Source organism: Herpailurus yagouaroundi, unplaced genomic scaffold, assembly GCF_014898765.1.
Source record: "Herpailurus yagouaroundi ecotype Mexico unplaced genomic scaffold, PumYag 162, whole genome shotgun sequence".
Classification (NCBI taxonomy): Eukaryota; Metazoa; Chordata; class Mammalia; order Carnivora; family Felidae; genus Herpailurus; species Herpailurus yagouaroundi.
In genome coordinates this window covers 70,166,130-70,193,990 of record NW_024412403.1, presented here as the reverse complement: position 1 = coordinate 70,193,990, position 27,861 = coordinate 70,166,130, and the positions used below count along the sequence as shown (strand labels likewise).

General features: G+C 36.7%; 1 protein-coding gene and 1 long non-coding RNA gene across 5 annotated transcripts in view; both read left to right on the top strand.

Moving 5' to 3' along the window:
- Nucleotides 1-27,861, top strand: part of CCDC14 (coiled-coil domain containing 14) — a 54,319-nt gene that overhangs the window by 1,769 nt on the left and 24,689 nt on the right. For 2 of the 4 annotated variants that reach the window (XR_005793320.1, XM_040484728.1), the window contains exons 2-9: nucleotides 8,527-8,582; nucleotides 8,901-8,973; nucleotides 9,446-9,515; nucleotides 9,609-9,728; nucleotides 17,275-17,511; nucleotides 17,622-17,716; nucleotides 18,861-19,359; nucleotides 21,766-21,907. Coding sequence is in view for 3 of the 4 variants with exons in the window: in XM_040484728.1 (XP_040340662.1) it covers nucleotides 8,527-8,582; nucleotides 8,901-8,973; nucleotides 9,446-9,515; nucleotides 9,609-9,728; nucleotides 17,275-17,511; nucleotides 17,622-17,716; nucleotides 18,861-19,359; nucleotides 21,766-21,907 (1,292 nt within the window). In the remaining variant the exon portion in view is untranslated. The remainder of the gene's footprint in view (nucleotides 1-8,526; nucleotides 8,583-8,900; nucleotides 8,974-9,445; nucleotides 9,516-9,608; nucleotides 9,729-17,274; nucleotides 17,512-17,621; nucleotides 17,717-18,860; nucleotides 19,360-21,765; nucleotides 21,908-27,861) is intronic. The other 2 variants (XM_040484725.1, XM_040484726.1) reach the window with 2 other exon arrangements.
- On the top strand, nucleotides 673-1,546 carry LOC121036348 (uncharacterized). Its single transcript, XR_005793321.1, has 2 exons — nucleotides 673-971; nucleotides 1,206-1,546. It is a non-coding gene; the product is annotated as an uncharacterized LOC121036348 (long non-coding RNA).

Here is a 27,861-nt window from a genome sequence, read left to right as displayed (position 1 = left end):
CCTTCAAGATTCACATTCCAATTCTGCCATTACTATGGTAGTGATATTAAGCAAAGTGCTTTCTACTTCTCTGAGCCTCCTTTCCCTTAGCCATAAAGTAGTTGTAAATAGGTATAAAATCCTGCCTCAAAGAATTGGGGAGAATTACTTGAGAGAACCTGGTAAAACATCTATCTCACTCTTGGCATAAATGTGCAACAAAATTTGGTCCCCTTAAAAACAGTTTACAACCATCTTAATGGTAAGAATAGCTAACACTGGGGTGCCTGGGTGGCTCAGTAGTTAAGTGTCTGACTTTGGCTCAGGTCATGAACTCGTGGTCTGTGAGTTCAAGCCCCACATCGGCTCTGTGCTGACAGCTGAGTCTGGAGACTGCTTCGAATTCTGTGTGTCTCTCTCTCTCTGCCCCTCCCCTGCTCATGCTGTATCTCTCTCTGTCTCTCAAAAATAAATAAACGTTAAAAAAAAAAGAAAAATGGGGCGCCTGGGTGGCTCAGTCAGTTGGGCCTCCGACTTCAGCTTAGGTCATGATCTCTCAGTCTGTGGGTTCAAGCCCCCCATCGGGCTCTGTGCTGACCGCTTAGAGCCTGGAGCCTGCTTCAGATTCTGTGTCTCCCTCTCTCTGTTCCTCCCATGCTCACACCTCTGTCTCTCTCATTCTTTCTCTCAAAAGTAAATAAACATTTTAAAAAATTAAAAAAAAAAAAAAGAATAGCTAACACTGAGGTAGCACTTGTGTGGTAGATGTTACTCTTAAGTGTTTTTCCACAGTACTTCTAATTCATTTAATATTCATAATAGCCTTATGAAGTAAATACTATTATCATCTCCATTTTATAGATGAGGAAATTGAGGGATGAAGACTTCGAATAATTTTCCTACAGTTACAAAACTGGTTAGCAGTGGAGCAGGATTCAGACCCACATAGTTGGTCCCAGAGTCCCTTCTTTTAAACATTATACTATAATTAGGTGTATGACTTTGAAAATTTTTTTTTCAACGTTTTTTATTTATTTTTGGGACAGAGAGAGACAGAGCATGAATGGGGGAGGGGCAGAGAGAGAGGGAGACACAGAATCGGAAACAGGCTCCAGGCTCCGAGCCATCAGCCCAGAGCCTGATGCGGGGCTCGAACTCACAGACCGCGAGATCGTGACCTGGCTGAAGTCGGACGCTTAACCGACTGCGCCACCCAGGCGCCCCAGGTGTATGACTTTGAACAAGCCTCCTTTCTGTAATTTAGGTTCCTAGCTCACAGAAATGATAAATCATAGGGTGTGGATTAAATTATTCTACAAATGTAATCTTACTTTGCACCTGTTAGTAGGAGATACAACTTGTAAGAAATGCATATATTTTTCTCAAATAGCAAAGAAAAAAAGTTTAATGATAATACCCAGTAGAAGTAAATGTGAGATAAAGAAAAATTATGGTCTCATGCATTGTGGTTTGGGGCACTCCTTTTTGAGAGTGTTTTTGTAAATGGTATCAAGAGCTATTAAACGAATTATAGCCTTTCACCAAATAAATAAGCTTTTAATCCTGAGTATGAAAACGCTTTTTTCTGTACATGGAAATGTTTATTTCAGGCTTGTTTTTCAATTGTGAAAAATAGAAGCAAACTAAGGATGTGTTATATTACTTCCACTCAAGAAAATATTATACAACCATTAAAAAATTTTGTGAAGTTATGTTAATATGGAAAAATATTTAAAAATAAAATCATAAGATTTACTTTTTTGCAACTAGCTAGTCATTATGACTAAGAAAATCCATATGGGAAAAGATTGGAAGACCCAGTAGCAAAATCTAGTGTCTAGATCTGGTTTCTAAATATCATTCGCTAAAAGGAACCATGACTTCTAGGAGGAATGGTCAACTCCACAGCTGGAACAGGAAAATTATAAGATGAGCCTGGATACATCAAAATAAAAAGCATCTGCAGAGTAAAGGAAACAACAGAGTGAAAAGGCAACTTATGGAATGGGAAAAAAAGATTTGTAAACCCTCTGCCTACTAAAGGGTTAACGCCTAAAATATATAAGGAACTCCTACAACCTAATAGCAAAAAACCAAATAATCTGATTAAAAAATGAGCAAAGGGCCTGAATAGACATTTCTCCAAAGAAGATACATAAAAGGCACATGAAAAAGCACATGAAAAGGTGCTCAACGTTACTAGTCATTAGGGAAATGCAAATCAAAACCACGGTGAGATAACACTTTACACCTCTTTAGATGGCTATTCTCATTGGTGAGAATGTGGAGAAATTGGAATACTTGTACACTTTTTGCAGAAATGAAAAATGGTGCAGCTGCTATGGAAAACAGTATGATGGTTCTCAAAAAATTAAAAATAGAGCTGTTGTATGGTCCAGAAGTTCTACTCCAGATTTTTTTTCCAAAAGAATTGAAAACATGATCTCAAAGAGATATTTGCACTTCTCTGTTCATTGCAGCATTATTCACATTATTAGTCAAGATGTGGAAGCAATCTAAATGTCTATTGATAGTTAAATGGGTAAAGAAAATATGCTGTATACACACAATAGAATATTTTTCAGCCTTAAAAATCCTCCCATGTGCAACATGGATGAACCTTGAGGATATTATGCTAAGTGAAATAAGCCAGTTAAAAGGACAGACAGTGCATTATTCCACTTCCATAAGGGACCTAAGATAGTCACACTCAGAAGCAGAGAGCGGAATGGTAGATGCCAGGGGCTGGTCTGGAGGGAGGGAGAATCGGGGAGTTGCTATCCACTGGGTATAAAGTTTCAGTTATACAAGATAAATAAGTTCTAGAGATCTGCTGTACAATATCATACAAGTAATCACCTGTATAGTATTGTGCACTTAAAAATTTAAGAAAGTAGATTTCGTGTTATGTATTCTTACTACAATGAAAACAACAACAAAAGATGAGCCCAGAGCACCTTGTTGCAGAAAGTAAGGAATTGCTCAAAAAATAATGGGGCCATGTTGAAATGATACAGGAGCTAGTTTGAAGAGATAGCTGATATCTCTTTGAAGATTCTACCACTGATAGAATCTGGGACAATTGGAGCATCAAAGTATTTTAAATAATGATGATGATGGATCATAACCCATGGCATAACAGGAATCACTGATCCATACTAACAAACAACAAAGGAAAAGTGCTTACCTACAGTTGAATGCCAACTAATAACTATAGAAGGAAGATGGAAGTTACACAAATCACCATTTCACAAACAGTTGGGATTAAGGCAATCATCAAGGGATGCTACAACTACTGGGTGAATCTGATGAATAGAAGTCTGCATAACCTCAAAGTATCTCCCCATTAATTACTTAATACAATGTTAAAAATACTAACCTTAATACTAACAGTGAAAAACCTGGCAGATGCCATCTTAAATGATCAAAATTTACATTACCAGTAATGGGACAAACTGGTACCATATGCCTACTTACATTAAGAAGGACAAAATTTCCCTTTTGTGGTATTCCTGCCAAAAATGCACAACTTGAATCTAATCATGGGGGAACATCAGACAAGTCTAAATGTCAAGAGGGACATTCTACAATGTAAGTGGCTTGTACTCTTTAAATATGTGAAGGTTATGGAAGACAATGAGCGATAATCCAAGGAACTGTTCCAGATTAAAGGAGACTAATGAGGTATGACAATTAAATGCAACATATGATCCTGCATTGGGTATGGACCAGAATATTTTTTTTAATAAAGGACGTTATTGGAATAATTGGCAAAATGTGAATAAAATCTGTAGTTTATAATACAGTGTCAATATTAATTTCCTGATTTTGATAATTATATAAGTGACCTCGTTCTTAGAAAATATTTAGGCGTACATATTTAATATAAAGGGGTATCATATCTGTAACTTAGGCTGAAATAGTTCAGGAAAACCACTAATACTTAGTATTTCTCTATGTTTTTATTGTATATATTTTGTTTTTGCATATATTTTGAGAGAACATGGCAGATGTAGTAAAATGTCAACAGTTGGGGAATCTGGGTAAAGTGTATATAGAAATTCTTTGTACTGTTATTTCAGAATGAAAATTACAAAAGAGAGTTTTGATGAAAATGTGCCAACATGATAGTTACTTTTTTAGGGTGCTTTTATCCTGGGTAATTTTCATTACCTGACTTTCTGTTATATAAGCTCATGCATGTTTTTTGGAGAAAGATCACGTGTAATCTTACAATTATGCCATACATTTACCTCTGTATACTTTTTGTTTTTAATTTTGAAAGATAATTAATTGCGGTAGCTGTTTTTGGACTTGGTCCAGTGTATTGGAATACCATGGTTTGGAATTTTATTACAGTTTTGGCCAGGACACCAACATATGTATATATAAAAGGGAAGGACCCTGAAGGTGTCATGCAGGGACCAGTGGAGCAGTACTATGTAGGATCTTATTTCCTATAAAGTTGGTTCTCTTTACTGGCTTCATGACTCTATCATATCCCAAGTTATCTCAAGAAGAAATATAACTCCATTAACCCAATTTTTTTTTTAATTTTTTTTTTAACGTTTATTTATTTTTGGGACAGAGAGAGACAGAGCATGAACGGAGGAGGGGCAGAGAGAGAGGGAGACACAGAATCGGAAACAGGCTCCAGGCTCTGAGCCATCAGCCCAGAGCCCGACGCGGGGCTGGAACTCACGGACCGCGAGATCGTGACCTGGCTGAAGTCGGACGCTTAACCGACTGCGCCACCCAGGCGCCCCCCATTAACCCAATTTTTAAAATGTATTCTCAGTAGCATATAACTCCAGATTAGTTTGATAGTTACTGCTCAAAGCTATCTTGGGATGAAATATGTCAACATGTAAAGAAAAACCTTTAATGTAACTGCCAACAGTGACTACTTGTGAAGGGTGAAATGAGGGGGTGAGTAGGGAATTTAACTCATGTCTTAAAAAAAATTTTTTTTTTAACATTTATTCAATTTTGAGAAATAGAGCGTGAGTGGGGGAGGAGTAGAGAGAGGGGGAGAGACAGAATCTGAAGCAGCCTCCAGGCTCTGAGCTGTCAGTACAGAGCCCAGTGCAGGGCTTGAATCCACTGACCATGAGATTATGACCTGAGCTGAAGTTGGACGTTCAACCGACTGAGCCACCCAGGCACCCCATTATGTCTTTTAAAAATTGTATTTTAATTAAAAATTTTTTGAATGTTTATTTTTGAGAGAGAGAGCACGCGTGCAAGCTGGGGAAGGGCAGAGAGAGGGAGACACAAAATTCGAAGCAGTCTCCGGGCTCTGAGCTGTCAGCACAGAGCCCAACTTGTGGCTCAGATTCACGACTGTGAAATCATGACCTGAACTGAAGTCAGATGCTTAACCGACTGAGCCACCTAGGCACCCCTAAAAATTACATTTTAAATAGAGATTATATTTATTGATATAAGTTATTAAGATATAAAGAGGCATACCTTGGAAAATCTCCCTTGCTCTGTCCTCTAGATTCTCAGTTTCCCTCCCCAGAGGCAAACACAAAGAACTGTTTGTTGCCTAACTTTCAAGATAACATGGATGCATGTTAAAGCAAGTGCATTTTTTTTTCTACACAAAAATTAGCCCACTTATTTTACTTTTAAAATAAAATTGTTTTTTCAAAAACAATATTGTTATATGAGTTTGAAAAGAAAAAGTGAGGGAATGAGCTGTAGGTAAAGAAGAATGGTAGAGTTGCCATGGGCTGGTCTTGTCAGGCATTCTAAATAATGTGGATAACTATTGTTTAACACACTGTTGGAAGTCCTCGCCTCAGCAGTCAAACAACAAAATGAAATAAAAGGCATCCACATTGGCAAAGAAGAAGTTAAACATGGAAAACCTGAAAGACCACCAAAAAGCTGCTAGAGCTAATACATGAATTCAGCAAAGTTGCAGGATACAAAATCAATGTACAGAAATTGGTTGCACTTCTGTACACCAATAATGAAGCAACAGAAAGAGAAATCAAGAAATGGATCCCATTTACAATTGCCCCAAGAACCATAAAATACCTAGGAATAAGCCTAATCAAATATGTAAAAGATATGTATGCTGAAAACTATAGAAAACTTATGAAGGAAATTGAAGAAGACACAAAGAAATGGAAAAATATTCCATGCTCATGGGTTGGAAGAATAATTATTGTTAAAATGTCAATACTACCCAAAGCAATCTACACATTTAATGCAATCCCAATCAAAATTGTGCCAGCATTTTTCTCAAAGCTAGAACAAACAATCCTAAAATTTGTATGGAACAACAAAAGACCCCGAATAGCCAAATAATATTGAGAAAGAAAACCAAAGTGGAAGGCATCACAATCCCAGACTTTAGCCTCTACTACAAAGCTGTAATCATTAAGACTGTATGGTATTGGCACCATACACCAATGGACACATACACCAATGGAATAGAATAGAGAACCCAGGGTTGGACCCACAAATGTATGGCCAACTAATTTTTGACAAAGCAGGAAAGAGTATTCAATGGAAAAAAGTCTTTTTAGCAAATGGTGCTGGGAGAACTGGACAGCAACATACAGAAGAATGAAACTAGACCACTTTCTTACACCATACACAAAAACGAACTCAAAATGCATGAAAAACCTAGGTCCCTTGTTGGGACCTCATCAAGATAAAAAGCTTCTGCACTGCAGAGGAAACAACAAAACTAAAAGGTAACCAACAGAATGAGAAAAGATATTTGCAAATGACAAATTAGATAAAGGGTTAGTATCCAAAATCTATATGGAACTTACCAAACTCAACACCCAAAAAACAAATAACCCAATGAAGAAATGGGCAGAAGACATGAATAGACACTTTTCTGAAGAAGACATCCAGATGACCAATAGACACATGAAAAGATGCTCAGTGTCACTCATCATCAGGGAAATACAAATCAAAACCACACTGAGATACCAGCTTACACTGGTCAGAGTGGCTAAAATGAACAACTCAGGAGACTACAGATGCTGGCGGGAATGTGGAGAAATGGAAACCCTCTTGCACTGTTGGTGGGAATGCAAACTGGTGCAGCCGCTCTGGAAAACAGTGTGGAGGCTCTTCAAAAAATTAAAAATAGAACTACCCTACAACCCAGCAATAGCACTACTAGGAATTTATCCAAAGATACAGGAATGCTGATGCATAGGGACACATGTATCCCAATGTTTATAGCAGTGCTTTTCAATAATAGCCAAATTATGGAAAGAGTCTAAATGTCCATCAACTGATGAATGGATAAAGAAGATGTGGTTTATGTATACAATGGGATACTACCTGGCAATGAGAAAGAATGAAATCCTGCCATTTGTAGCAACGTGGATGGAACTGGAGGGTGTTACGCTAAGTGAAATAAGTCAGTCAGAGAGAGACAGATATAATATGTTTTCACTCATAGGTGCAACTTGAGAAACTTAACTGAAGACCATGGGGGAAGGGAAGGGGAAAAAATAGTTATAAACAGAGAGGGAGGGAGGCAAACATAAGAGACTCTTAAATACAGAGAACAAACTGAAGGTTGATGTGGGGGTGGGGTGGGAGAGAGGGGAAAATGGAGATGGGCATTGAGGAGGGCACTTGTTGGGATGAGCACTGGGTATTGTATATAAGCAATGAATCACGGGAATCTATCCCCAAAACCAAGAGCACACTGTATACTCTGTATGGTAGCCAACTTGACAATACATTTTCTAAATAAATACATACATACATACATACATACATAAACACATAAATAAATAAGGATAAGTAGAATCAGAGTTATGAACTGTGCGCTCTATCTTTAACTTACATGTTTTGAAGACTGGGGAATAGAGAACATGTTCAGAGATTGAGTTTAGTCCAAATTTACTGTAGTAGGTACTTCTGGTTAAAATAGTATCTCAACCTTATTTTCAGCTTAAACTTAAGGAACAAATATGTCTTGTTTGCTTGACATTTTACTTAGAGCAAATAATTTATTGATTTCAATTGTAATTGTGGATTTGTATGATATATCACCTTTAAAAAATTAATAACATGATATATACATCAAATGGAATATTATTCATCCTTAAAAAGGAAGGGAATTTTGACACTTACTACAAGACATTAGATTAAGTGAAATAAGCCAGTCACAAAAGGACAAACACTGTATGATTCCACTTATATGAGCTTCCTAGAGTAGTTAAATTCATAGAGACTCTAAGTAGAAGCGTGGTTGCCAGGGGCTGAGGGAAGGAGTGATGGGAAGTTAATGTGTAATGGATACAGAATTTCATTTTGGCAAGATGAGAAGGTTCTGGAGATGGATGTTAGGTACAGCAGTGTGAATATATTTAATGTCACTGAATATATTTAATGCCACAGAACTGTGCAATAAAAAGTGGCTACACTGGCAAATTTCATGTTATATTTTTATCACAAAAAGAAAGGAAACAACATTTCAGGTTTTGTCAAGACAACCTACTGAGAATATAATAGAAAAACATGTGTATATTTACTATAATTTATTGCATTATACCATAGGTGATATCTTCAGTGAAACACACTGGGCCTGCTAAATTAACAAATGGAAAGAAAGGGTAAGTACTTAAAGAAGTTCACCACTTGAGAAAATGTCAAGAGAGTTTTTCTTGAGTCTTTGCGCTGGACTAAATTTTGCCTATCCCAGAAAACTAGATAGGTATCTACCTTCACAGACTGTGGGGAGGAACCTTCCATATCTACCCATGTAGATCATCTTAGTGTTTAATAATCTTTATAATCATTATAAAATCTTATATAAATCCCATCTTATGGACAAGCTTCCTTATTCAACCTTTACTGGGAAGAAAATGACTGCTTATATTTTAGAAACAAATTTTGTAGTATGTGAAAATATTAATGAACTTGTTTTCTAGGACACATTTAAGAAAGATATCACGTTTTAATGCAGATTCTGGCTATCCTATCCATTCTGACTCAGAAAGTCAGGTAAGATTAAACTGAATAGATAAAATATATACTATCTTTTTTAAAATGTTTATTTATTTTTGAGGGAGGAAGAGAAAGAGCAAGAGTGGGAGAGGGACAGAGAGAGAGGGAAAGAGAGAATCTCAAGGAGACTCCGTGCTATCAGTGTAGAGCCTGATGTGGGGCTCCATCTCACCAACTATGAGTTCGTGACCTGAGCCAAAATCAAGAGTCAGAGGATTGACTGACTGAGCCACCCAGATGCCCCTACAATACGTAGTATCTTAATTATTCAGGTAAAAGCTAAAAAGTAGGAATAAAAGTGCAGAGGTTAAGTATTAATTGCCTTAAGGACATATGAAGGCTTTTTGCTTTAAAACATGTTTTCTACCAATAATAAATTGCTTCTAAAATTTTTTTTTAAATTATATAATTTGTTGTTTTCTGTGCTAAAATTTTATATATGAATTTCTAAATGAGTTTCTCCTTACAGACTGAAACTGTGCAAGGGCTTGATGGTTGTGCTTCTTTGCTGCGGGACATTTTAAGAAATGAAGATTCAGGTTTTTAAATTTTTTAAATGCCCTTTGCTAACCACCTTTTCTAAATTAATAATTCTCTTAATACAAATGAAGTTTTGTTTTAATTATTAATAGGTTCAGAAATAGCATATTCAGAAAATAGATATAATCCCAGATCTTTAGAAGGCAAAAGATTTGGATCCAAAAAGAAAGGGCATGAAAAACATGTTCCTTCAGGAGTCCGGAAAGAAATTTGTAAGTATTTTCTCTTTTTTGTTTTTGTTTTTGTTTTTGATGTGTCTTTATTTATTTTGAGACAGAGAACGTGCACATGAGCGCACACAAGTCGGGGAGGGGCAGAAGGAGAGAATCCCAAGCAGGCTCCACACTTTCAGTGCAGAGCCCAACTCAGGACTTGATCCCACAAACTGAGATTATGACCCAAGCCCAAATCAAGAATCAGATACTTAACTGACTGAGCCACCCAGGTGTCCCTTATTTTGTTTACATATAAGCTTTGGGGTACCTGGCTGGCTCAGTCAGTGGAATATGAGACTCTTGATTGTGGGGTTGAGTGTTTGACCCCCATGTTGGATACAGAGGTTAAAGAATAAATAAAATCTTTAATATATATATAATCTTTAATTATGAGGGTTTGATAAACTATTGGGATTATGCAGTTGGTCTTTCTTTTTTTAAATTTTTTTTTCAACGTTTTATTTATTTTTGGGACAGAGAGAGACAGAGCATGAACAGGGGAGGGGCAGAGAGATAGAGGGAGACACAGAATCGGAAACAGGCTCCAGGCTCTGAGCCATCAGCCCAGAGCCCGACGCGGGGCTCGAACTCACGGACCGCGAGATCGTGACCTGGCTGAAGTCGGACGCTTAACCGACTGCCAGGCGCCCCTGCAGTTGGTCTTTAATTTTAATAATATGTGGTTATTAAGGTGTATGTGTGTGCTTATGCTTCTCTTTCTCTATTCAGCTTCTAATTACTGGGTAGTTGCTTTGTTTACTATCACTTTCCCAAGAAGAAAAGTAGAAAAAGTGACTGACTGGGTTTTGTAGAAGAAAAGGTTCAAACTCAGAATGACATTTGGGAGGTATATAGAGTTATCTTTGTTCTCCTTACCACTTCTTTCTATAGATAACCACAAATTGGTTTTGTTTCATGTGCATACTTACAGATACTAATTGATTTAAAATCATTTTATGTGTATATATCCTAAGTAGGTTTAGCAACTCAACTTGTTGAGCTGCACAGTTAGAATACATGGTACCTAAGAAGGTAAAATTCCAAGTTGGGTAGGTAAGTAAGGAAAGACAGCCTTCCACTGCTTGATGGTGAATGTAGCCAAGAATATTTTACATCCTCCCTGTTGACTTTGCTGACTTTATAAAGTGTAATAATTCAGCAAACAGTTTAGAACAAACAAGTTTTGATTATGTTGCCCCCTGGAGGCCTGTAGAACAAGAGAGCCCAAAATGGAGATGAAAATATCCACAATGGGAATTCAGATAGACAAGAATGAGACTAGCTAGTTCTGTGGTTCAGGCAGGCCAAAAATATCAGCGCAGCAGTGCATGATTAGAATCAGCATAGGCAAGAGGTAAAGTCTAGAAAGTTATCCACAGCAACAGCCCTGAATATTAAGAGATCTGGATCCAGGCAAACAGGCTGAGAAAATGAGAGTAGAGCATTTATAGGAGTAGAGGTTGATGTTCAGAATGTCATGAGTTGGAGAATAAGGCAGAGAACTGAACAACTTACTAATCCATCTTGGAGGGTAGTCATTTTTAGCTTCATATTATCTTGACTTGCACTGTTCAAGAAGGTATTTAGGTGCATGTGGCCATTGAGCACTTGAAGTATGGCTAGTACAACCAAGGAGCTGAATTGCAAATGTTATTTACTTTAATTAACTTAAATTTGAAAACAGATACTTGACCCAGTTATTAGAAAACTTTTAAGCATGTTTGGAATAACTTGGATATATGAATCTACTTTTTCAACTATCAATTTTATTAAATCTAAATTCAGATCAGATATTTCTGATGAAAATTTTGCATCCAAGTTGAGATGTGCTTTGTGTAAAGTACACACTAGGTTTAAAAGATTTAATACAAAAATATCTAAAAATTTTACATTAATTACATGTTGAAATGTTAATGTTTCAGATATATTGATTTAAATAAAATGTTGAAATTTTACCTATTTTTACTTTTTTAATATAGCTACTGGAAAATTTTTAATTGCATACATGGTTTACATTATACTTCTATTGGGCAACACTGATCTAAACTAGGGACAAGCATAGTATAGCCTGGTTTATTTATAAGTAATGTTTTGTTATTTATTTTGTAAATAAAGGTTTATTGGAGTGCAGCCATGCTAGTTCATTTATGTATTTTCTATGACTACTTTTGTGCTGCAACAATAGAGTTGAGTGTTGTGACAGAGACCATCTGGTCTGCTAAGCCTGAAATATTTATTCTCTAGCCTTTTAAGGAAAAGTGTGCTAACCCCTGGTCCAAATTCTTAAAGCCAAGGTCTATTTACTGGGGCCCAATGGACAAATAAAGGAATGGTAGCACCAATTGCTCATTCCTCCAATCTCCTCTTTTTTTTTCTCAAGGCAGGCTTTTTTCTTGTCCAGGGTATTCCTCTTTAGGGAACTCTCATTTGGAATGTATGTGGCTGACAATGCTGCCATGGTAGCAACTTTCTGGATCCCAGTTTAACTGCTTACTAGTCAGAGTTGCAACAGAAAAGAAACGGCAACACTCTAAGATGATTCAAGGAGGGTTTATTTACAGAGCAACTCATTACAAAGGAGTGAGTGGGGTATAGGGAAACCACAAGGGATGATGCTAGCCCAGTGCAAGCAGCAGCAGCAGAGGCCTTAAGAGATGAGGTTAGGGAGAGGTTACTAGGACCCAGACACTGTTATTTAGAGTAGACTGCCATGAGAAGAGCGGTGAGCTTCATTTAAGGAACAAAGCTGACCCAAGTTTCTTCAAAGAGAGGGGTTTGGGAATAAATACTCTGACTTCATGCTTCTTCTTTCTTTGGTACTTGCAAGACTCCCAGTGGGTCAGGCCCAATTGGACCCGTTTTGATGTATATCAAGTCTGGGACTTGATTTTTATTCTTACAGGCTAATAAGTTAGCCTTACTGTGTCATGGATGCTGGCAGGAGACACAAGATTCCTGGGTCAGAGGCAAAGGACTTTATTACTCACACAGTAAATAAAGTAAGCAACATGTATGTTAGCGTATTTCCCCCTCACTCTCAATTCCTGTGGGGGTAATGTGATGGACCCAGATGGATGCTGCTCATCCTGTAGGTTTCTTTCAGCTGAGGAACACTGAGCTTGGGAAATCCATTGTGTTGGTAGTAAGCACTTGTCTCAGGGAAACATTACCTTATCCTTTGAGTTTATTCACTACAAACACAACCCTGAGAAATGGCCCAGATAAAGAGCTTAGGTCAAGGCCTTACTTTATTAGTATACTGAGCAAGACACGTAGGACCACAAGAGGCCCATGAGGACTGTCTCTTAACAGTGTAATCCATATGGATTAGCATCCCAGGAAGAGCAGTGTGGAGACAAGTAGAGGATGGATTTGGAGGAGCAGATGAGAGATACCTGGCTTTCTAGATCCTCAGACTCTAGAATTTTAAGGAATTTATTACAGCATGTTAACTAGTATCTTATGTATTATTTCAGTTTTAAGATACATTATCTTACTATTTTATGTTAACCGTCTCCTGGGGTGTGATCTTACGTATTTTCTGTCTGGAACCTGCCTGATCATTGAGTGTCTGTGGGGTCAAGCTCACCCACCTTATGCAGACTGGGAGTAAGGAGGCAGAAAGGCAGTTCCATAAATGCATGGAGCTTCTTGAGAGTGCTCCTGACATTTAAAGAAAAAACATTTTTTTAATAAGCAACTTTTTACATTTGATAGCTGTTGAATGCTATGGGCACATGGCTCTGCTTTCAGTAACATACCTCTATTGCTGCCCTCACCTTGGGGAAATAAACTGCTACAGGGAGAGCATTGATTGCCCCCTTCAAGGCTAGGTGTTCTTTTACATATTTCAAATTATAATAGGCATCCAGCAGCTCTTATCTGTAGTGGTTATTTGTTCTATATGAGTGGCAGAAAGTATCTTACCACTGGACAATGCTTGTACATCCAAGCAGTAGTGCTTGTATAGAAGCTAGTATTCAAGGATTAAAGAAGTTTTGTGGACTGAATAATGAGTACATTCCTTTCATGAGTTCTAGTTATCAACTGACACCAATTAGACATACCATCATCCTAATGTGTTAGGTAATATTTTCATGTAGGGTGGTTTGGTGTAATGAACAAGAGCAAGAAAATATATCTTATTTGTGTTTGTGTATTAACAGGCTCATTTTGTTGGTGATGGTTTGGCTGTTTTTTTTTTTTAATTTTAAAATTAGTAGTAATTTAATTGCAGTCTTTTATTTATTTATTTAAAAAAATTTTAAGTTTTTTTTTTGGGGGGGGGGGGGGCAGGGGAGGGGCAGAGAGAGAGGGAAAGAGAGAGTATCCCAAGCTGGATCCACATTGTCAGCAAGGAGCCCAAAGGGGGCTTAAACTCACAAACCATGATATCATGACTTGAGCTGAAATCAAAAGTTGACCACTTAACCAACAGAGCCACCCAGGTGCCCCTAAATGCAATCTTTTATATGAATTTATGGTTTTTACCTTGTCTTGAATAATTTGCTTTAAGATTTGCCTCTTAAATACAAATCTGTAGCATTATCAGTAGAGTTTTATATAGACTAAGTTAATAAAGGAATAAATTGAGTTATTTTAATTCTAAGGCTTTGATTTTTTAAGAGATATGTTTGAAGTTTATTAATTTATGTTGGATGATGACATCTTCTAGCAGATGCAGAGGCATAATAGTGTAGCTCAGCTTTATCAGAGATTGTGAAAACTACTCCTTGAAAAGAAGGTGAATGAGAGCCAATGCTTGGGACCCCTAACTGTAAAATCTAGAATTCATCAAACCAGGCAATTCTGTCTTATGGGACCAAAGAAAATTCAAGTGCAGAAGAGAGACCAGGAATCAGGAGGAAAGGAAGACCAGTGTGCAGTATGGCCATGGGCTGCCTGTGATCTCATCCTCCACCATTTTAGGTTTCAAAGCTAAAAATATTTTAGAGATACTTTTCCACTTGATTTATTATAAAATTGTATTTCCAATAAATAATTTTTTTGCAGAAATGTTCATTAACCAGTTTGTTGCTCATCTATTCAGATAATGGAGAATAACTTCTTTTTCGTTTTAATCACCTCAGAGGGCACATGTTTAGAGGTATAGTGTTGATATCGGATGGGAATATTTGTGAATATGAAATATTTACTTGTCTGAGTTAAGACTTTGTAGCAATTTGGTAATAGATCTAACATTAAGTTCTTACTGTGTGCTAAAGTAGGTGATACTTTTATTATTATCATTTTTATGATGAGGAAGAAGAGGCCAAGAGAGGTTAAGTAATTTGCCAAAAGTTACTCAGCTAGTAACTGTTAGAACTTGTACTCAAGTCTGGGAAATATGTTCACAGGAATAGATCATCTCAAAAGGAAGCATACCCCAAGTCTAAATAGAAGCATCTACTATCTCATCCATTTTCATAGTCAAATAATAATTTAGTAGTTTTTTTCTTTAGATTTTTTTTCAATCTTCATTGGTTATATTAGTTAATCTGCCTTTAACTTTTTGCTTTTACATGTAAGTTCTATGCTTTGGCAATGTTTTTATTTTTAGTAAGCTATATATATTTGGAGAATTCCATACCATTTTTTAAAACTTCACTTTTTAAACAATGAGTAACTTGCATAAATCAGTTGCACAAATTGACAAATTTTTACGTATGTATACACTTATGTAGCTTCCACCCAGATGAAGATATAGAACATTTTTAGCACCCTACCATGCTTCTGCCCCATCATTATCCTCACCACCTACCCTCATCCTTAAGTAACTAGTTTTCTGACTTCTATCTGCACTGGAGAATTTTACCTATTCTGCATTGGAGAATTTTACCTATATTTGAACTTCATATAAACATACTTGTATACTATGTAGTCTGTGTCTGACATCTTTCATACATTATGTCTGTCAGATTCATAGAGGCAGTTGAAAAATGAGTAATTTGTTCTTTTCCATTGCTGCATAGTGTTCCATTGTACGAGTATACCACAGTTTATCCATTTCTACTATTCATGGCTATTTGGATGTTAACATTTTTGGCTACTGCAAATAAAGCTGTTGTGAATATCCTTGTACAGATCTTTTGGTAACCATGAACACTCACACCTGGGAATACATTTGCTGTATCTAGAATATATATTTAGCTACTACCAAAAGCTAGATATTTTCTGAATTTATTTTGCACCCTGATAACCAATGATCTACCAAGAACACTCTCATTTCTGTTAATAATCTTTTTTTTTTTTTTAATTTTTTTTTTTCAACGTTTATTTATTTTTGGGACAGAGAGAGACAGAGCATGAACGGGGGAGGGGCAGAAAGAGAGGGAGACAGAGAATCGGAAACAGGCTCCAGGCTCCGAGCCATCAGCCCAGAGCCTGACGCGGGGCTCGAACTCACGGACCGCGAGATCGTGACCTGGCTGAAGTCGGACGCTCAACCGACTGCGCCACCCAGGCGCCCCATTTCTGTTAATAATCTTATAGAAAAAGTTTGCTAAGGGGATCTCATTAGGGAAATAGATCTTGATACTTTTCTCTTTAGATCTCTAGAGTAGTGCTATGTAGAAAACATTGCTTTTCATGTATTCGTTTATTAATTCCAGGTTTCTCCCTTGTACTACTTTGTAGGTAGACTAATAATGAGACTCTATGGGGGCAAATAATGAAGCACAAGATACAGCCCTGCCTAAAGAAGCTTACAGTTTAGTCAGATAGACAAGAGAATGAAAGATAAGCAATATAGTGTAATGTGCAGGTGACATATAACTCATATAGACACTATGTGCTCTGGGATGGTGAAGAGCGGTCATTGGAGTAGAATGATTGGAAAAGGCTTCATGGAAGAGGGAAGCCTTCAGATGAGCCTTGGTGCGTGGGTAGAATTGAGTTGGAAGAATGGTTCATCACAAGTAATGTTATAGGAAGGTGAGAGAAGCTTTTTGGGTGTCTAAATTGACTTGACTGGAATGAAAATTTGAGTTGGAAAAAGTTGGTGGGAAAAGTTGGTTGTGGTCAGGCTTTGGAAACTTTAAATGCCAGGTTAAGATTTTCTTTGAGGGCCCATTGTGTAGATTAAGTACACTTTTATTCTTGGTCTTGGAGCTCTGATTTTAAAAAAAAAAAATGATTCAAGCATTCAAATTTTTACAGACTATTCTGTCTCTCCTATTCCGTTTTCCCCTGAGAGCATGAACTGGACAAGGAGCAAGGTGAAAGAGTTTTACTGGATTTTTAAAATAACACCCTTAAAGAGGGGTCTTATAATTGAAGGAGAGATTTCACAAATACCATTTAATAGAGACTTTAAAGATGTAGTGTAGATAATTTTTGACTGGAGAGCTTACACAATTCATTAACTACTTTTAAAAGAGAATTTGAGGTAATTTTCTTTAGGGGGTGATAGTGGTAAAGCCCTTCTGTAAAGTATATGGTGAATTGAGCTATTTCTGAGAGTCTTTTTCTTCCCTTGTATTTTATGATAAAAGTTTTTGAAGAATCCTATTTCAAGAATTTTTTTTTCCTTCTTCCACATTAGTATCTTCAGATAATAAGAAATATGTACCTAATGAAACTTCTGCTGGAAGTGAGAGAGACTCATCAGATATACCACAGAATTGGTCATTTCAAGATCATTATAGAATGTATTCACCGATAATCTACCAAGCCCTCTGTGAGCATGTGCAGACCCAAATGTCACTGATGAATAACTTGGCTTCAAAGAACAACCCTGATGGAATTCCTGCTATACCCTACCATACCATGTCTGGTTCTGGTTAGTATGAATGATGTTTTAAAATGCATGAATATAAACTCTAATTAAGTTTCCTACTTTTTGTAAAAGCAGTATGAGATGTGATAACTTTTCCCCCTCTTACCTTTTAGAGTCTCAGGCAACTCCACATTCTAGTTATGGCTTATCAACCTCCACCCCAGTCCAGTTACTTCAGCCTCCATCCTGCCCTCCTATGGTTCATTCTGTGGGTACATTTTATACATTCTACAAATAATTATTTGCCTTTAGAAATTGTCACCTTAAGAGAGAAATTTGAATTTACTGATTGTAGTAATGCCCTAGGATGTAAATATTAATTATTCAAATTACTTTTTTCTAGAAATATTTTACCCATTCATTAAGGACAATGTGGGAGGGGGAGGGAAAGAGATCAGTAGAAAAAAGAAATCACCCATACCTACCACTTAAGCACAATTGCTGTTAACATATTGATAGAGCACTTTCTAATCACTTAATTCTCTGATTTTGTTTTCTGGTTTTTATTTAAGTTTACTTTTTTTTTTTTTTTTAATTTTTTTTTTTTCCAACGTTTATTTATTTTTGGGACAGAGAGAGACAAAGCATGAACAGGGGAGGGGCAGAGAGAGAGGGAGACACAGAATCGGAAACAGGCTCCAGGCTCCGAGCCATCAGCCCAGAGCCTGACGCGGGGCTCGAACTCTCGGACCGCGAGATCGTGACCTGGCTGAAGTCGGACGCTTAACCGACTGTGCCACCCAGGCGCCCCTTAAGTTTACTTTTAAGAATATGGTCATAATTAAATTTTATAAGTTTTATATACTACTTTTTTTATTTAGCATTTTCCTGTGAACGTGTTTCTGTATTAATATATACCTTTTGTAAATTTTTAATAAGTGAATGAATACTCTAGTTAGTGGATATACTGTGCTCTATGTAATTGCTCCCCTATGGTTAGACATTTAAGTAATAGCTTTTTACTACCATAACAGTTCTGTAAACATGTTTGTGCAAAAGCTTTTTGTATGTTTGAGCTTATTTTCTTGCAATGCAATTTCCCAAAGTGGAAGTTTGTTTCAGTCGCAAGGTGGACTGATTTTTGATGCCTTTAAACCATATGTGATATTTGTAAACAATTTATTGTAGTCATGGCTTTATAATGTTCCCATATCGCAGGGGGAACTAATTAATAAGCTTGAAAAAACTAGAATATTGTGCTGAGGCAAAATCTGGCTTCCTCACTGGTAATCTATAACTCCATTCTGCAGAAGTCATTTTCTAATATTTCTGGTTTGAGTTGATTATAGTTAATGCCTACAAGTCAGTGCTCACATTTTTGAAGGCTTACCTTGTTTTTTTTCTGTCTTTAGGAAGTTCAGACTGATGGTGACAACCAGTTTGCATCACAAGGTAAAACTGCTTCTATGAACTGTACAAACGTTCTACAGAATTCCTTCAGTACTGGTCTTGGAGTTCCACGCAGCCTGCCCAAAAGTGACAGGCCACCTCTTCCACCATTCCAGCAGCTGGGTCTTGTCAGTGGGATTCTGCCACAACACGAAGTTCCTAAGGAACCAGACCTACTAAAATGTTTTCAAACATATATGAATCTATTGCATTCTCGTCAGCACAGTCAGACACACCAGAGCCCCACTCTGTTTCCACCAGCTTTCCTGTCCAGTAATGAAGATAGATGTACCAAAGAACACCTTGGAGAAGTCCCAAGGGAAAGAAAGGATTTAAACATACACGTGCAAGATTCAAGAATAAAGGATGTGCAGAAAACAAAAAATGTGAACCAGAGTGCTGAAAAAGTCAGAACTATAAAGTATTTGTTGGGAGAGCTCAAGGCCCTGGTAGCAGAGCAAGGTATATGAGCACTTTTAAAATGAATTTCAGGGCGCCTGGGTGGTGCAGTCGGTTAAGCGTCCGACTTCAGCCAGGTCACGATCTCACGGTCCGTGAGTTCGAGCCCCACGTCAGGCTCTGGGCTGATGGCTCAGAGCCTGGAGCCTGTTTCCGATTCTGTGTCTCCCTCTCTCTCTGCCCCTTCCCCGTTCATGCTCTCTCTCTGTCCCAAAAATAAATAAATGTTGAAAAAAAAAATTAAAAAAAAAAAAAAATGAATTTCTGTGGTGGTAATGCTAAATAGCAGTATCCTATTATTTAGTCATCATTTAAATTTAGAAAAATAAACAGAGTTTGTGATATTTTCCATAGGAATATGTCTTGAGCTAATAAGGAAGTGAGTTCTGCCTATTTTATTGTTTAGATTTTAATCCCTCATGTTTCCTATGGGTTTGAAATGTACAAGAAAGAATCAAAACAGTCTTTTACTTGCAAGCATGTATTCATTCTACTTGATTCCGAAGGACCTTGGAAAGATTCAATCAAAGAGAATTTATAGCCATAAACTTTTAGGGGTTAGAAGACCCCTAAAGATGATTAACTCCCTAGCATAGACTGGTAATTTTTCCTATTTTAAAAAGATGCAGAGATTTTCTTCCTATAATTTCTTTAATAACCAACTGTTGCAAAGGTTTAACAAATCTGACTCGGAGGAGTAATCCAAACTTTTTAATGCCCTTTTCAATTTACTTGTGGGTTTTTTAATTAAATCAAGACAAATGTCTCAGATGGAATTATGAGATATTTGAGCCAAGTTGTATTCATTTGTTTTCATTGTGTGTATATGCTAAATAATGGCTTTCAGTTGGAGTGAGTTACAGTTTTGGCATCTTAGAAAACACAGTAATTGATTGTGGAAGCACTGACTGAATACCTAATATTTTCAGACAAAAAGAAATTCCAAATCTTAAAATGTCTTATAGGGAGAACATAGCACTATTAATTTGAAGGCTCAATATATTAAAATCTCTGTGTTTTCAGACTTTCAATTTATCACTATTCTCTTGACCAAATACTGAATCATGATAACAGTAATAATAAGAGTAATAATGTTAGGTATCATTTATTGGATACTTACATGTGCCTGGCACTGTGCTATTTTATATGCATTATCTCATTTAATGCTCACAGCAATCCTATTTGGTATTGTTGTTATCTCCAGGTAACTATGGAGAAGAAATCTAGGCTCAAGAGTTAAGAAGTTTGACTAAAACTCTATTGCTAGAAAATGGCAGAGCTCAGGTCTCTGCCTCTAATGCTTATGATCAAAACCATTCTACAAAGGATTGGTAGGGAACTTCTCAGTAATTGTTTACTATGTGCTCAGATGTTTACTATGTACATATACTTTACATTAGGGGGCTAAAATACCCGTGGGATTGGGGCGCCTGGGTGGCTCAGTGGTTAAGTGTCCGACTTCAGCTCAGGTCATGATCTCACAGTTTGTGAGTTCAAGCCCCGAGTTGGGCCCTGTGCTGACAGCTCAGATCTTGGAACCTGCTGCGGATTCTGGGTCTCCCTCTCGCTGCCCCTCCTCCACTCATGCTCTGTCTCTCTCTGTCTCTCAAGAATAAATAATAAAACATTAAAACACCCGTGGGATTGAGTCACATTTTATAATTTAAAATATACTTTCTACTTCTTTAGGGTATAAGAGAGTTAATGCTATAATTATTAAATGTTTTCAGTCGACAGAAAATTTGAATGGAAATGAAGGGGCAAATATAAAAGGACAAAAGATCCAAAATCCACCTACCTGTCTGTTTGCCACCTCTAAAACCATGCACTCTCCACAATTAATAGCAGAAATGGTACTGCTTTTGATGCAACACCAAATAAGGTGTGACTGGTTGTTTTAAATCTACTTTATAATATTAAATACTAAAGCCTTATCAGAGAAGATCCTCCCTCAATATTTTGCCAAATTGAATCACCTAAAGAGAATTATTTGCTTATGCCAGGATCAAAGGTTGTGTTGTAAACGTTAATACTGTAATCAATTCTAGGAATCCTTTCAGCAATGATAAGGAATCCAGTAGTCCTTTGGGAATATGAATATGAACTGGGAGACATAGTTATCTTCTTACTAGACTCTTTAACTGGAAAAAAAACCAAAACACTAATAATTCTGTGATTGAAGATTAATCTTTAGTTTACTGAATTTCTTTAGAATTCTTTTGAGTAAGCAAATTCAGGCAGAAAAGAGGAAAATAAAATTTATATATCAAATTTATAAGTAATCAAGTTTTTTGTTTATAGCAAGTATGTACTTATCTGGGAAATTTTCTTTTTTAGTAATATACATAAATAATCTTATCCAAAAGCAATTAATGGTATTGTTTTTATTATTTCTTTGCCCGTACATAGAGGATTCAGAAATTCAGAGATTGATTAGAGAATTGGAGATGTGTATATCTCTGCTTCCAGCAATAAGTGGAAACACAAATATTCAAGTTGAAATAGCACTGGCTATGCAACCACTAAGAAGTGAAAATGCCCAGTTACGCAGGTAAGCATTGTTCTTTGCATATTTTTGTCATTTGCAGAGATGTCCCATGGCCAGAACAAAGGTGCGAAATGAGATATCTAGGACTCTGTGTGAAAAATAGATTTAGTATTTTATTGTGTTTCTACTTTTACCTCTCCATTTCTAAACATTGCCAGCGTTCTCTAACTTCTGTTGCTTCTGCTCACTGGTATGTCTTTCCTCCCACCTCCTTTACCTCCATCGTCACTTGGTCATAGGGTACAGAGGAAAAATGAAGTTCCTCAAGGTATTTGTCAGGCTAGTCTAGGCTCTGCTGCAATATGAAACTTAAGAATCTCAGTGGTATAGCACGGTGAAAGTTTCTTTCTCCCTTATGCCGAGACCAGCATGGGCCGTCATCCTAGGACGCAGGATTTAGATTCCCTCTATTTTCTGAGGCCACTGTCTCCTAAGATAATGTTTTTCAGGGAAAAGAGAACATGGATCTGGCACACCGTCTCTGTACCTCCCAGCCCAGAAGCGACAGTCTCACTTCCACTTCTATTTTGTGGGCTAAAATGGGGCAATGACACATATGGTCGTGCCTAATATAAAGGTCTGGGACATAACATTTTCCCATACTGCCCGTGCACCCCAGAAGGAAAGGAGAACCTGATGGGGGTGAGCACCAGTAGCTCCACCACACTCAGTCACAGAAAAAACTCACTTAAATTCTTAGATATTTTGTCTTTTGGCTATCATAACTTATGTTGGAAACCATTTGCATATTAGCAATATCCTAACTTTGCGTGTTTCAGCGATGACCACCAAGGCCACTACTCCAGGGTTTATACTTTGCAGAGAATTAGAATCCATTTTCAATGCTTCTGCAGCATCCTGAGAAGGTATTAAGAGTTGTATGAGCTGTAGACATTGTATTGGGTAGGACCTGCAAGGACCTGCACAAACATTTTTAAGAAATCAGAAAGCAGTAAAATAGGATTCCTAGTTGGGAGAGCAGCTTAAATTTATAGATCTGGAGCCTGCAAAGGCATGACACCTAGTGAGATTTACTTGCTTAGGATTATTTCTCTAATGGTCGTTAGTCTCTAAGATACTATGATATAAGACGAGGTTGCTGGTTTTAAATTTTAATAATAACGTCTTCAGTTCTGACCTAAGCGATAGCATTAATTTTTCAAAATAAAAAACAAGTATGAATAATAGTAATGGTAATAGCCAGGAGTACTACTAACATTTATTGAATGTTTCTGATGTGCCAGGTTATGTCCTTTATATATGTCATCTCTTTAAATTCTCAGAATGGCTCTGTTGTGTTATTCTCATTTACACATGAGGAAACCAATGCACAGAGAGGTTATATAATTTATCCAATGTCATGTATATAAGAAGATTCAAACCAGGCAGTTTGCTTTTAGAAGCCAAATTATCTTAATTTGTACACTTCTGCATTGCTTTTGCTAGGAAGTAGAATCTAACTTACTTATACTTCAGTACTTCAATATTTAAGTGTATTTTGTGGAACAAAACTGTACTGTAAGCTGTTTGAAAGAAACATGTTTTTAAAGGTATGACTGTCAAGTAATTTTTTTTTTCTTAAATAAACATACCAGAACTTAGTCTCAGACTATTGTCTGTTTTAACATGTGCTGATGGGAAGTATCAGGAGTTCTTATTTATTTTCCTTCTTTAGAACATTTTAGAATTGTTTTAGGAGCTAATTTACAAGCCACTCAGGAAAATGAGACATACTACTTTATTGGTCACTGCTTGTGTTTAATTTTTTAAAAAGGTATTAGTTTGATGTTCAACCACTTTCTTCAGACATGGCACCAGATCTTTTTGGTTCTGTGTCCTTAGAGGACAAAGATTATATAGCATACTATTCCCACTGTTTACTTGACCTTCTAAAAATGAAATTATTGAAAAATAAAGAATTTGTTTGTCTTTTTAGTGGAATGAGGTTTCCAGCAGAGGTATAGGAAGTTTTGTGCCTCTTTGGTAACTTTATTTGGAAAGAGTCATCTGTAATTTCCATTATACATAGGTTTATTAAAAAGTGTTTTTCAGCATTTTCAATCAAAAACATTTTTTTTTTCTGTCCGGACATTTAGAAACTACATGTTTCTATTTAGCCAGAAAAGTGATCTTTCAGGACTTCTCTTGGAGTTTATTGCCATCTTGTGGCTTAAAAAAAATAGCCAGGTGCAATGATTCTATGGTATTTGGGCATGGCAATTTGGGCTGCACAATTTTTATTTGGAACTTCTGATAAAATCCTCAACATTTAGCCTTCCTCGTCCCTTCCCATGAAATGTCTATAGTGCCCAGTTCATTGTGACCCCCGAAAGCCCTGGCACATTCCCAGATTTCCTGCATGAGGTTTTGCAGGGGTACTACTTCCAGTTAAGAACCATTGAGCTAGAGAGTTCCTTAATATTTATAGGGTAGGTTAGAATTCATGACCACTTCCTGACTTTAGACTCAAGTCTGAGACCACTATGTACTCACAATAGAACAACAACAACAACAAAAATGAAATAGAAGTGAGTGGGAGGAGACATGGGTGGCATTTGGTCTTTGGGCTTAGTCATTTGACAGATGGTACATAATTCTCTCAGATGGAAGCCACTGGAGGAAGAATATATTGTTTATTTGTTTATTCATGTTACTTTTGAGTTCAAAGATAGGGGAAAGCCTGTGAGTTAAGATTTAGATATGCAGAGTTTGTCATTTAGACCATCTGGAGATCTATACGGTAATAAGTAGAGCACAGGAACAAGATCCAGGATAGAAATGCAGACTTGGGAGTTACTCCCTGAACACATTTTTGTTGAGTTATAGATTTGGCACTGTTGTAGGCACTGGAGAAAACGGTGATTAAGAACAAGTGATTTATTTAAAAAAATGAACAAAAACCCTAAGTGATTTGTGAAGTGATGTGACCTAGGATGGAGCTAGAGTGTTTGATGCTAAGCAAAATTAGTCAGGGAAAGACAGATACAATATAATTTCACTCATGTAGAATTTGAGAAACATAACAGATAACATAGGGAAGGGAAAGAAAAATAAGATAAAAACACCGAGGGAGGCAAACCTTGAGACTCTTAAATACAAAGAACAAACTGAAGGTTGCTGGAGGGGAAGTGATTGGGGAAATGGGCTAAATGCGTGATGGGCTTAAGGGGGGGGGCCACTCCTTGGGATGAGCACTGGGTGTTACATTGTAAGTGATGAATCACTGGGTTCAACTCCTGAAACTTATACTACACTGTATGTTAACTAACTTAAATTTAAATAGATTAATTAAAAAAAAAAAAAGAACAAGTGATTTGTTATCAGCGTGTAAGTGGTAAATTCATCAGGAAGGTATAGAGTGCAAACGTAGGCAAGGGTGAACTGGTGGGAATAACAGCTTTTTAGGGAAAGAATACAGGAGCAGGAGACTGAGAGAAACCCAAGAAGGAGCAAGTCAGGATACGGCAGGAAAGCTGGGAGAGGGATGTCACAAAAGCCATGGGAAGGAAGACTTTATAGGAAAGATCTTTGCATAGCATTCAGACTAAACAGACTGACAAAAGAGATAAAAGAGGGTCGAGAATAAACATCACCAGATGAATTGCTCAAAGAAAACCCAAGAAAACTTGAAACAGTATTCCATAGTTTTAAGGAAATTAAGGATAATAGAATCCTTCTTAAAGGCGGGAAAAGAAAGAATGTTTAAAGGAGAAAAGACAGGAAAAGGAGAAGAAAAGTGAATTAGATGAGGTCAGGAAAATGAAGCAAAAAATCTCACAAAAATGAAAACAAAATAAACAAATATGAAGTCAGGGATCTTATATTCCATTAGGATATTTTTTATATTCCATTAGAACCTAAGTAATATGAACGCTCATTTTTGTTGTTTTTTTAGGTTTTGCTCTTTTCCCCCCAAATCTTTTGGTTTCAATTACTACTAAATTCATAGTTCAGTGGCTCCAACCAGCCTTCACTTATTCTTCTTCCCAAACCCTTTTTCAAAAAAAGTATTGATATATACATATATATATATAATTGATATATACCTATATATATAATTGATAATATATATGATTTTGTGGTAAGCAAACATATATATAATTTTGTGGTAAAATATATATGACATAATATTTGTCTTTTTAACCATTTTGTAAGTGTACATTTCAGGGTCATTAAATACATTCACAATGCTGTGTTCCCACAACCACTATCTGTTTCCCCCAATTTTTTCATCCCCAACATAAACTTTGTACCCATTAAACAGTAATTGCCTTTCTTCCTTCCCCTTAGCCTCTGGTAATGTCTGTTCTCTTTTCCATGTGAATTTGAGAAGGCTGAATGTTTGTTCCTTTTATTTGCTGCTGTATTTCTAGTGCTGAGAATTGTGCCTAACATTCTGATAAATGTTTGTTAAATGACTGAAGAAATGGTGGATAAGCTTGAAGAAACAAAACAAAATAGAGAATAATTAAAAATTATTGTAAAGAAGATACATATGGAAGAGAAACAAAGAATGCAAAATTTGGCATAATTAGTGTTTCTGATAAAGAGAACAGAACAAATGGATTAAAGATAAAAGATATGTAAGGGTGCCTGGATGGCTCAGTCGGTTGAGCGTCGGACTTTGGCTCAGGTCACGATCTTGCAATCCGTGAGTTAGGGCCCCGCGTCAGGCTCTGTGCTGACAGCTCAGAACCTGGAACCTGTTTCAAATTCTGGGTCTCCGTATCTCTTTGCCCCTCCCCCACTCATGCTCTGTCTCTCTCTCTCTCTCTCTCTCTCTCTCTCTCTCTCTCTCTCTGTCAAAAATAAACATTTATAAAAAAATTTTTTTTAAAGATAAGTAAATAATGGGAAATTCAGTAATCTAAAGATCTGTGTCAGTGGATCAGCAGGGCATTCAGGATCCCAGGAAATCTATTATAATGATCCACACCAACACATAAGCTAATAAAGTCACTATATCATATGGATAAAATAAAATTAACTTTTATAGACACTCAAAATAAAAGCAAATATATAAAAAGAAAAATATCAGGCTGGCCTCAGCCTTTTCACAAGAATATTCATTGCCTGAAGATCTTAGAACATTATTTACAAAGAGCTAAGGGGAAGTAAGGATGCCCCAAGAATCCCATATGTGACCCAGCAGTCCTTTCCATGTAAAGTCAGCAGTCATAATCTCAGGAGTGCAAGAACTTAGAAAATGCAGCAGTCTTGGACTCCTTTAAAACGAACAAAAAAATTATTGAATGGCAAATTCCAGTCAACCAAGAAATGAATTCAAATAAAGGAGTGGATTAGAGATGAACATTGAATCTATACATAGAACTAAGACAACTATGGGAATTAACGTTACAGAGTAGAATGTGTTAGTAATCTTCACAATATAGATTCCAAAATTAATGTTTTTATATCCTATTTCCTTTATTTAAAGTTATCTAGGAATAATATTTCCTGAGGTAGAGAAATATTTGTCTAAAGTTCATTAGTTCTAATTTCACTTGTTACTTTTTCCTTCAGATAAAATCATGTAATCCTAAATTCAATACAGAATATTTTAAAATAGTATTTTTTTAATGTTTATATATTTTTGAGAGAGAAGAGAGACAGAGTGCAAGTAGGAAAGGGACAGAGAGAGAGAGGGAGACACAGAATCTGAAGCAGGCTCCAGGCTCTGAGCTGTCAACACAGAGCCCGACACGGGGCTTGAACTCACAAACCGTGAGATCCTGACCTGGACCGAAGTCAGCCACTTAACTGACTGAGCCACCCAGGCACCCTATAAGATAGTATTTGTAATATTATCCTATTATTTAAAAATTCTGTTTGGCTAATTTTTTCCTCTTTCTATAGGCCTAAAAAATGTCTAAATGATATCCAACAAGTAGTGATTATTATTTCTGCTTAGAATTGTGCTAGAGGTTCTAACTAGTAAAATAAGGCAAAAAAAGGAA